The sequence below is a fragment of the Poecilia reticulata genome, linkage group LG14 (genome assembly GCF_000633615.1).
Source record: "Poecilia reticulata strain Guanapo linkage group LG14, Guppy_female_1.0+MT, whole genome shotgun sequence".
NCBI classification, from domain to species: Eukaryota; Metazoa; Chordata; class Actinopteri; order Cyprinodontiformes; family Poeciliidae; genus Poecilia; species Poecilia reticulata.
The window spans coordinates 13,157,677-13,169,407 of NC_024344.1; the positions used below are offsets into that span (position 1 = coordinate 13,157,677).

General features: G+C 41.7%; 1 protein-coding gene across 2 annotated transcripts in view; it reads left to right on the top strand.

Moving 5' to 3' along the window:
* Positions 1-6: 6 nt before the first annotated feature.
* Positions 7-11,731, top strand: part of LOC103475873 (protocadherin alpha-C2-like) — a 23,958-nt gene continuing 12,233 nt past the window's right edge. Inside the window, exons 1-3 of one of the 2 annotated variants that reach the window (XM_008427809.2) lie at positions 7-2,708; positions 4,093-4,151; positions 11,001-11,086. In XM_008427809.2, coding sequence (XP_008426031.1) covers positions 165-2,708; positions 4,093-4,151; positions 11,001-11,086 — 2,689 coding nt within the window. In that variant the 5' untranslated portion in view covers positions 7-164. Of the gene's footprint in view, positions 2,709-4,092; positions 4,152-11,000; positions 11,143-11,731 lie in introns of both variants that reach the window. The other variant, XM_008427810.1, reaches the window with a different exon arrangement.

The following is an 11,731-nucleotide window of genomic DNA, read 5'->3' on the forward strand; positions in this document are numbered from 1 at the left end:
TGGAGCATTGATTTCAGCTGGGCAACGCGATGGATGAGCCGCTCCTGTTTCATTCACCGGGAGACCAATTAACCCACCTTCATGAGGTGCTGGGATGCGAGATACTGCAAGCAAAAAAGGCGGAAGGGTGCGTTTAATCCGTCTGCGGATCCTGTGAGCTTGCCATGGCTGTGACGGGGACATGCAACTGGACAGGGAGGAATGTGCCTTTTTATTATTTCGTGCTGTTCTCCTTATTTTGTGGCCTTGGGTTTGGACAGCTGCGGTATTCGATCACAGAAGAACTGGAAAACGGAGCTCTGGTAGGTGATCTGGCGCACGATTTGGGGCTGGATATTCGAAGGCTCTCCACCCGAAAAATCAAGTTAACCTCCAGCAGCGGGAAGCGCTACGTGATTGTCAATCCCAAAAATGGGAAACTGCTCGTCAATGACAGGATCGACAGAGAGGCGCTGTGTGATTTGTCTAGCACCTGCCTCATTAATCTGGAGGTGATGGTAGAAAACCCCACAGAGGTGCACCACGTCGAGGTGGAGATTGTGGATGCAAATGACAATGCGCCGCAGTTCCCCAGAGACGAGTATCAACTGGAAATAACAGAATCGGCTATGCCAGGTTCCCGTTACCCAATTGAAAACGCTCAAGATYCAGATATTGGGTCCAATTCTGTCCGCATGTATCAGCTCAGCACAAACGAGAATTTCGCGCTGGTGTCAAACAAACCTTCAATCAACACAAAGCACATAGAGCTAGTGCTCAAAAAGCCCCTTGATCGCGAGCAGACGCCTTACCACCAGTTAATTCTAAGTGCTGTAGATGGCGGAATACCTGAAAAAACAGGGATGGCCAAAATCAACATCCGGGTCCTGGACTCAAACGACAACGTTCCGGTGTTCGACAACTCGGTGTACAAGGTGAAACTGTTAGAAAACTCCCCCAAAGATACCCTGGTGATAAAACTGAACGCGACTGACTTGGATGAAGGCACAAATGGAGARGTTTATTACTCTTTCAGCAGCTACACTCCAGAGAGAGTCAGACAGATGTTCAGCATGGACACCAATACAGGTGAAATAAGAGTGAGGAGCAACGTCGACTATGAGGAGACCAACTCTTATGAGATGTACATCCAGGCAATGGATAAGGGCCCAGGTGCAGTTGCAGCCCACTGTAAGGTGGTTGTAGAGGTTGTGGATGTGAATGACAATGTCCCTCAGATAGTGCTGTCATCTCTCTCGAGCCCTGTGAGGGAGGAYGCCCGTGCAGACACAGTAGTGGCCCTYATTAGTGTCACTGATCGAGACTCCGGCACTAACAAGCAGGTTACCTTAGAGATCCCAGCAGGCCTTCCATTCAAGATCAAGTCATTCAGAAACTACTACACCCTGGTTACCTCAGCTTTCCTGGACCGCGAGACCACTGATGCCTACAATGTCACTCTGAGTGCCACRGACGGAGGAAACCCTCCCTTATCTTCCCAGAAGACCATACAGGTGGATGTGGCGGACGTTAATGACAACCCGCCACGCTTTGAGCAGACTTCATACACAGTATATGTGAYTGAGAACAATGCCCACGGGGCCTCTTTGTGTACTGTGAAAGCTCAAGATGCGGACATCAAGGAGAACGCACGCATCACCTACACAGTGCTCAATGACAACAACCACGGCATTCCTGTCACCTCATATGTGTCTGTGAAGGCCGATACAGGGGAGGCTTATGCCCTGCGAGCCTTCGACTATGAGTCACTGAGAGAGTTTCATTTCCAGGTCAAAGCCCAGGATGGGGGCATTCCTCCGCTCAGCAGAGTTGCTACCGTCTACATCTATATAATGGATCAGAATGACCATGCTCCACTGATAGTCAGTCCTCCTGGCAATGGRACACGCTCCCTAGAGACGGTACAAAAGAATGCAGAGCCTGGTGCCTTAGTGACAAAAGTGGTGGCATATGACGCAGATGCTGGTCCAAACGCTTGGCTGGTCTACGTGCTGGAGACTGCCACTGACCTGGACCTTTTCAAAGTGCACGAGCACACCGGAGAGATCCGGACCACTCGAAGGATCCTRGAGGACAACTCCACTTCTTTTGCTCTAACAGTTGTGGTGAAAGACCACGGTGAGCCAATTCTCTCCTCTACGGCCACCATCAACGTGGCAGTCATGGAGGTGGCACCGAAAGTGGCACCTGATACCAAGAAAGTCATGCGACCTCATACCACATGGTTTMTGTCAAATGTGACTCTGTACCTTATTGTGGCTTTGASTGCCACAACGTTTGTATTCCTGGTCACTGTGGTGGTGCTCGCCATTGTCCGMTGCCATGCCTACTGCTCACAGCCAGGTTCATGCTCCCCTTGCTGTGGGTCACAGAAGCCTCCTCCAGATGGCGGGAGCAGCAGTGTCAGTGCAGGYGGGGGAGCAGGTGSAGGGGCCCCGGGACAGCCTAATAACAACGTTGTGCTTCGAAGAGACCTCAAAGTGGAACCTCATTACATCGAGGTGCGTGGGAATGGTTCCCTGACAAAAACGTACTGCTACAAGACCTGCTTGACCGCCACCTCTGGCAGCGACACCTTCATGTTCTACAACACGGGCCGGCCTATCAGCGGCACCTGGGGTAGTGGCGCTGACCGTTTCTTCACTAGTGGAAGTGGATTTGTAAGGAGACTGAGTATGCCTGACGCCTCACTTCAGATATGCCCAGAGGTGGGTCAGTTTATATTATACTAAATGTAATTGTACATATTAGGTTTGTGTTCTGCGTTTCCATGTCGCTGCTMAATGAAAACAGGAAAGGTTTTGTGAGGGCAGTATGACTACATTCAATGGCTCTGTGTTCTTCACCAATAAGATGTCATTCCTTTATGTCAAGTTTGATCCTTCCCCGTAGACTTCACTGCTTTCATTCACCTCCCACTTTGCAATGTGCAGTCACACAGCCATGCCGAGCTCAGCACTCATTGTGCATTAGTGTCACTCCTGATGCTTTGCAAGGGACCAGTGTTTTTCCTGATGATTCAGAGATTTGTCCTTCAGACTTTGAGATTGACATAAAATCTACACCTTCAGAAAAAAACAACAACAATGTTTTGCCTTTTATTAGTGTCTCAACCATTTCTGAGTGTGACAGCTTGCCAGAGGGTAAAAGACACAGTTATTGTGTAGTAGAGTTAAACACCCTGATCACGCTTCATAGAGTTTTACCTGATTTGTACAGACGTGGGATGTTAGAATCCATTATATTTAAAAGGTTTAGCAGAGCCCTGAACAAGAGAGTCCATCTGAATTGAACTGAGTCACATCCATTCACCAGATTTCTAATAAAACTGTCCTTAGCATTTTAATTTTACCAAAATATCTGGTCCGACTGATTGTAAGWTAGACTTTTGTTGAAATTGCCCCAAATTTCCACTTAGCCCTTTTTCACATCCGTAATTCTCATGTAATGAAACCAGTAAGTTGTTTATTAGRTCTAAATGGGCGAGATGAACCAATAAATTCCCTTCATTGACCAACACGTAAACTACATGCCACCTCTGCCAAGCATAGCAAACCGGTATTGGAATATTACCCAATAATGTCGYGGAATTGAACTGTTTTGGCAATAAAGTTTCTTGCAGTCTTGGTCTTAACTGCACGGGACATCTTCTGGGATCTTCCAGCTTTCAGAACAGCAGACATWTTAACTCGAGTTACACATAAACCCACACACAAATCAGTGTAATAAAACACATGAGCATTCAGGGACACGGCCAAACCCTTCCAGCTTTCACATTTGAACAAGATTAAGTAACGGTCTGTCAAAAAAGCATGTCATATTGGCTTTGAGTGGCAAACATGTTTAAAATATGTGCGTATGTATGCTAAAGCGTGTGCATGTGTGTGGACACAAGTACAGCCTCCTACCACATCCTGACCTGGGATGTGCATCGTAAATAATTGATGAAGCCATGGCCCAGCCTGCCTGTGCGCAGTATGAGATCAAATTAAACTCACTCTCAACCCTCCCTGTCTCTCTCTCTCTCTCTTTCTGTGTGTTCTTTCCATTTTTTGCTTCTCTTCTCTTCCCCTCTTTCTCTCGATCTCTCAGCCAAAGGCCCCGAATGCTGACTGGCGATACTCTGCATCTTTGAGAGCAGGGGTGCAGAGGTAAGCATTTTTTTCCAACTTTTTATGTTCTCTTCAGCTGTTATGCCTATTTTGAGATTTTTATCATAGCCCCATTATTATGCAAGTGCATAGTTTGTGCAAGTGAACTTATGAATGCATTCTGAACATTGTCTCAAAAGACGTTCAGCGATAGTGACATGGATTCTAGTTTGTAAATATAAAACCAAGAAATGTATGCAGGATGCAATGTTTGGCACTGTAGAACAATTGGTCTTTAGATGCCAGATTGATGCATTAAAGATGATTATTGCATTCCTTTATTAGGAATAAAAAGGCAGGAACCTCTCTCAGAACTGGCAATTTTGAGGTAAAGTGCAAAAAATAAATGCAACAACATTTGCAGTCCTTTTAGCTTCAGGTTCTACTTTAGTGAAGGCTTACAGAGTATTTTGCTCTTGAACATTTTCACATGTCTCAAGGACATAGCAGATAGGTCAAGGATAAAGTTTAAAGCTTGTTATATTTTATGTTATAAAAAAATATCCAAAGCTTTATCATGAGACATGGTTTCAAACCAAACAAAATGGTTGCCATCAAGGCCAGGCCAGGTGAGCATAAGAAAACAACCAGTAGGAGCATGGTTACTTTTGAGGAACTTCAGTGATCCAGAGCTCAAGTGAAAGAACTGGTTAACACGGCAAGTAATTATACTTCCAGACACTTTATATAAAAAAAGTGGCTTATTATAAAAAGCTTTATAGAAAAATCAATATAACGTGGAACCAACAAAAATGAAAGAAGAGCTGTTTCCAGTCTGCCACCAGCCAGTTAGCGGACGAGGCAAGCATGTCAAGGAAGAAGCTCTGGTCAGATGCAAAAAAAAAATTGTAACTTTTTGATCAACACGCAAAGTGTTGTATGTGGCAGAAAAAAGTGTGCAAACTGAAGGCACCATTGCAAAAATGTGCCGGTGGCGTCACCATAACATGGGATATTTATTGATGAAGCACAACAACCCAGTAGAGTTTAACGCTGACATTGATCTATATGAAATACTCATTTAACTGAGCACACTTAATGGCAAAAGATAATATCAACAATATCACTATATTATTACCACAAGCTACTTTTGAAGAAGCAACACGCAGCGTTGCATCCACAGAAGAAATCAAAGCAGAGCCCAATGGGGAGGTAATGCAGCGAAGCCAATAAGGAACAGAACATCAGACACATTATTAAATGATGGAGGCCCCTTGTACTTCAAGCACTGAATGAATAAATCAAGTTATGAACTCAGAAATGACCTATGCAGAGCAGAGTGTGTTTGGTTCTGCTGAAACACTAAATTTGGGGTTAAGCTGTTGGGAATTGAAGTRGGAAATTACTCAAACTATTTGTACAAAAGCATGGAAAATTAACTACATAGTCAAAAGCAATTCATTATCGCCAGGAGAATGTTTTATGCCCACTTTTRTAGCCAATAGATGGAAGTAATTTTTCAGAATATGCTTATAGTTTATTGTAAAAAAATCAAAAAAATGTGGCTGTGTGCAAATAATTTCTGCAGCAGAAGCCCGCTTAGAGCTGAAGGGTCGGATCAGAGGGCTTAACCTCTCGTAATTCATGAGTCAACGGGCCTAAATAATGAATAAATTAATAATAACATTGTAAAGGGAACAAAAACTATTCAGAAAGCTAAAATGCATGGTTAAATCAAACTATACATCATTTTTAAATTTTCTATTTATCCCTGTAATTTATGGCRACACTAAGCTGCAAAGAAAAAATGAACTGAACAAAATGCTCTMCATGGACGTACACAATGGAAGTTGAAAGGAACAAATTAGCATTACGTAGGTAGAGGTATGAAATTGATATATGAAAAGGTGCRAGGCCGTTGACCGCTGAAAGTTTGTTTTTTAGAARAAGAAAACATCCAAAAGGAGTTTCCTATCTYGTCATCTCAGTCCTAAATGGAAGAAAAAAGACTATCCAGGCCTGTCACATCACATTGTTTTTAATTCGCTTCGGTTCTGAACGKTGCYTCACTATTGGGATCAGGGGTGTGGAATTCACAGTGTTCTTTTGCATCAAAACAGGCACATTTATTACATTTTAAAACCCCGAAAYGGTCATGTATTTATTACTTGATTGCAACCAACTAAYCAGAAAGTAGGTTGTGCTGTCTGTCTGAAGGAATCTCCATCAACGSAGCCATCTAACCATGATATTAAGTGATATTTTTATCGGGCTATTGCTGTGATATTTGGGTTACAGTTGCATCGTTTCTGTAGGAATGACACAAAGGACYTTCATGTAGTTGAACTTTGCTGCTGAGTGTCTTATCTGATGATTGAGTTCTATGTGACAGTGTCACATGCATAGTAAGGCAATGTCAGAGCATTATTTTCATATTGTGTTTTCCCACAAAACTGAACTATAAGTCAGAAAAGCCTTAGTATCTCAGTGGTATAAGTAACTGCATGGTGCCACAACAATCTACCAATAATAGTTTATCGCTTTTGTTGATTCACCTAGGTTTAACCAACCAATATAGGTATTCTACTTTTGAAGCTAGATTCGTTTTGGACACGTTCCTGCTCAAATTGAAACAAAGGCACAGCGGCATCATTTTGCTGCTCAACCCCCCCGCCCCTCCTCACTTTCAGTAACCGTTTCTGGGTACGCCTCAGAGTTTGTTTGAACCTCTGTCCTCRTCCGTTGGAGAGGAAAAAAGTCTGAGCAGCTCCGACTGTGGATCCAGTAACCATCTTCCTCTGCAGTGTAGTACTATATAGGTCATCAACATTCAGAGTGTCGCTCCCCCTCCCACCGCCCCTTTCAGTCTTTACGCAGGAAGCATGAAGGACAAAACGAGCTGACGATGACCTTTCTCAGATTATGAGATGCACACATGCATCAGTTTCAGCTTTAAAGCCTCCCCTCCATGCATATGTGTGCATCTCTCAGGGGGCAGTTTGAACTTATGTGAACTATGTCTTCTATTAAGTTCTCATAAGTCCTAATTACTAAATTAAATACATATTCCACACACAATAACAAGCGGGAATATGAAAATTGCATTAAAACAGGACTGGATAAAGACTCCTGGCTCCATTTTTTTTTACTAGAACTAGTTCAGTCTTCAAAAAAAAAAAAAAGAAAACATCGAAACATTAAAACAACCGGAGTCGAATTTTAAAATGGTTAAAGTTCCACAGCAACATGAAATTAAGAGCTTCTCCATTTGGAAACGAGGACAGCTGGAACATCAGGAACTAATGAGTCTCCCTTCCACCATCCCCACGCTTTGTGCAAAATTCTCCTAATTTCATGCTGTCTGTGCTTACCGCTCGCTTGTCCCATCATCTGCTCCATCTAAGGTTGACTTAATTGGCTATTAGTGTTAATTTTTTATGGCGAGCAGGAGATCAGAACGCGGACGCTGCCATCGAGCCGCAGAAACACGACATGGATTAACATAAATCATCTCTGCAATTTGCCGCTGCCATCTCTTCAAATGACAACGCTTGTAACGTACGCAGACGCAGACGTGGCTCGCATTAACCTTTAACCCCAACACTGGCGCGGACGTGTCACTCTGCACTCTGCATGGTGGCTCCAACGTTACTGACCAACGGTCACACCTGTCAGTATGCACCCATTCAACACTTTCATATGGTTGATTATTTTATTTGTGCATACATAGCAGTGTATATACACACAATGGGTTTAGGTTTKGCATAGTGGTAGCTGAAGCTACACAACTCGCTGTGCTGATTGTCCATTTTAGATAAATTAATAAACAAATGTACTCAACAAGAAACTCTAACGAAAAAATTAGATTTGCTGTYTGAGGAGTAAAATAATCTGACTTCATGGTGGCACAGTTGTTAGCACCGTTACCTTCCGGCAAAAACGTCCTGGGCGTCTTTCTGCATGGAGTTCATAATCATCAACATGACGAGAARTAGAGGCTTGAAATATTTCACTGTAGGTGTCACAAATCTGAGAGACAACAAAAAACAAACACACATTTTCWTTTCTTCTTTKGGTGATGTACCTGTAGGTACGTTGTTTTAATTTTAACATAAAGTTATTGTTAGAGTTTTACCTGTGAGAACACATTCACTTTATCAGGTTCTAAAATAGAAAACACAAAACAGATGGTRTTATTTATCAAACAGTAGCAACGTCTAATAAATAGATAATCAGGGAGTTTAAAAAAAAACAAGTAACCATTTGCCTTTTTCCGTAGGTTATAAGAAGATCAATAGTGGCTGAGGATGCTATTGATTATTAGCAAGTGTGACCAGTTCTGTACAAGCAGGACTTACAATAATTAACTAGTCTGAAGCACTTTACTGTATGTTAACACAATGCCAAGTAGAAAAGACATCACTACTGACTGCAGAGAAGTCATTGCCTGTCAACTTAGGAAGCTATTTAAGACATTTCCACCCACTTAAAGYCTGTCGTTAAACAGTGAAATTGATTCTTCAGAAGTGCTTTTCTATTTTTACAGCGGTAGAATTGTTAGTGCTTTGAGCCTCAAAGTCAGCCCTGATAGTAATATGATAAATTCGGGGGGAGGGGGACAAAACAAAACCCCAAAAACACAAAATTATACAAGAATTATATTGACCGGTCACTTTGCAGGCCTCACTCAATTGGTACATAGACTGGCCGCATATAAGATAATCAATAAATGCACTTTTTATTTGATGCTGTCAAAAGAAAATGTTCAACTTCTATATTGGACAGTCTTAGTGAAAAACAAATGTTCTGAGAATKGAGTTAAAAGTTTAAGTGCTTTYGCTGGAGCTTTCGCAAACTCCCTAGCAAATCTGTTTTAGCAAGCATCAACAGCRGTTTGACTTTTATCTGCTTCTTTCCATTAGTGCACCCCGCTGTTCTAATGGAAATGTGTAGAACTGGGTGCTAATATAAGCATTAAATGCTCAGAKGAAAAGCTTTCTATTTGTGTAACACAGAGCCAGAAGGGAAGAAAAACCTAAGCTGACAAAAATACAACAATTTCCCAGTAAATTAAAATATCATTAAAGAGCTGATTTATGTAATTCATTTGACTCAAAGACAAGTCGTGTATTATATAGATTAATCACACACAGCGTGGAATGTTTTAAAGATTGTTTGCTGCCGAGTGATGAAAACCAGTAACTCAGTTTCTCATAAAATTTCAATATCCCAGYGAGTCCTGTTTTTCAGATTAAAAGTATCTTTTGAAAATTGCAATCTTTCAGCAGGCTTAAGCATGCTTTTCATTATGCCCAGATTAATAGATTGTTTTTTTGTTCATTTTTATGTAATATTCTAATCAGAATTGTTGCGTAGAGAAAATAATCATGCGTAGAAGACGACCTTAAAAAATCWATTTGTGTTTAATTAAGTTAGCTCATTTGTTTCACTTTGTGAGTTACTGAAACAAACAAACTGTTCAAAGTGAATCCCTGCAGTCCAGCCTCCAGGACACTGACTTCAACTTGCTTTCCTTGAATGAGCCACTCCTTAGCCAGATATTTTGGAGGTAAAAGTATAAATTAGGTGGAAAAAAAAAAACTAAGGTGCCAGAATCTGGAGGAAGACTGCACAGGCATAGAATAAGAGTTTACTTCAGCTTGTTAAGAACTTTCCACAGTCATTGATGATTTGGAGGCGTGACGTCATCTAATTGTTATGGTTCACTGTGTTTTATCATGGCTGGAGTCAACGTTGGCATCTACCAGAAAATTCTAGCATGTCCTTCTTCTTTCCAGCCTGGTAAAAACCAGACCCTTGTCCTACAATTTGCTTCATATTGGGTCTGGGTTCCCAGCTGTTGTGAGAAACGGATTGTTTCCTGGAGGCGTGGACATTGATCGAGGTTTTAAATTTTACCCAMTTGCTAACGTTTGCCTATGCTGTAAACAACCGTCCCTCACTGCGAAGAGAGAMGTGCCGATTAGAAGGATGTGGCTGTTGATGTCAATTCAATATTTGGAAGCGTGGCGAACACCAACTGAACAACTTCCTTYGCTTCCTCCGCTCCCGTTGCTTTACCTGCAGGCTGACTGTTCTCTACAACAGCGCAGAAAATCAACGTCATTAGTTCGCAACTTCTCTTTCCGTTCGCCGATTGGCTCAGTCAAAGATCGACCAGAGACAATCCGAGTCAAAGCAAGAAAGCAGACCGTGCTGGAAGCGAGAATTAGTTTCAAGCCRAATTACACAGGAAGGCRACGGACAGGCTAACTTGTTTCTACTGACYGGCTTTTTGGAAATGCTGATTCGGTTTTYCAGCAATCCGACTTGGCACCTGTCCACAGTGCTGCTGAAATGACCAATATCTAGTATAATGTTCATGATGTCACTGTGCCTGACTAKCCAGCATCGACCTAAACACCATAGAGAATCTATGGCTCACACTAAAGAGGGCGATAATAGACACCAGCCTAATAAACAACCTGGGCTTCCTGAACGCCACCAGCTGATCTCTTCTATTCTGCCTTGATGCAGTAACTCATGCAAAAATGATTCCTGACCAAGAACCGAGTGGATATACTATGCAGTGTTGCACATGAGTCTTACTTTTTCCCCTAGCCACACATTTATGTATTTAAAGTCCTTTTTTAACCATATCATGGGATGTTCTTATTATCTAAGAAACTGTTGAGTTTTCTCAATTACCTTTTGGAATATATCACTGTATGTAATCTATCTGTAATCTATCTGTTTAGAAAATTAAAGTCATTGTCTGAATTCATTTCTGAAATAAACACACACACACACACGCACACACACACACACACACACACACACACACACACACACACACACACAAGATCTAATTTGCCAAATGATTGTTTGGATGTTTGATCTGTCTTCTAGTTCTGTCCACATGGAGGAGTCTTCGGTGATGCAGGGTGCCCAAGGGATGCTGGTGCAGAACTGGCCTACTGTATCCAGTGCTGCAGGTGAGTGGCAGCACTGCAGTAATCAGAAGGCGATGTAAAACAGGACCTGACATGAGGTAATCTCTGCTGCAAATCTGGGAGAAAAGAAAAGAACAAAAAATATATGTATACACATATATGTATATTCAACAAATTTCAGCAACCTGAATCCTAGATTCTAAGAGGTGTTTGGGTAAACACATCTTTAATTGAAAATATTGTAATGCTTCATTTATTTAAAAGAAGCAAATAAAAAATTCTTGCATATTTAGTAGATACATATCCAAGAAAAAACATCACTAATCTGATACAAATAAGTAAAGAAAGCATGAAACTTTACAAATTGGGTTTTATTAATTTCTTRGATTAATGGCCAGAGTTGCCACGATAAGTTTTCGATCTTGAAGCCAAGCTACCAGCTTAATCAAGCATTACACACACATGAAGGAGCGGTTCTTTTTATCTAACTCTGAGCATTTATATGGATGAGTGAACRCTCCAAAATGTCAGTCTTCTTCTTTAATAACCTTTATCTGGGGCAACACTGCAGGGAAAAACGGTAGCTCCATAAAACTTGCAACACAAAACGATACCACGTCCTTAAACAGGAATATGTTCAGCTGTAATGTGGAAAATGAAACTTTGCTTTGATTTTACGGGTTATTC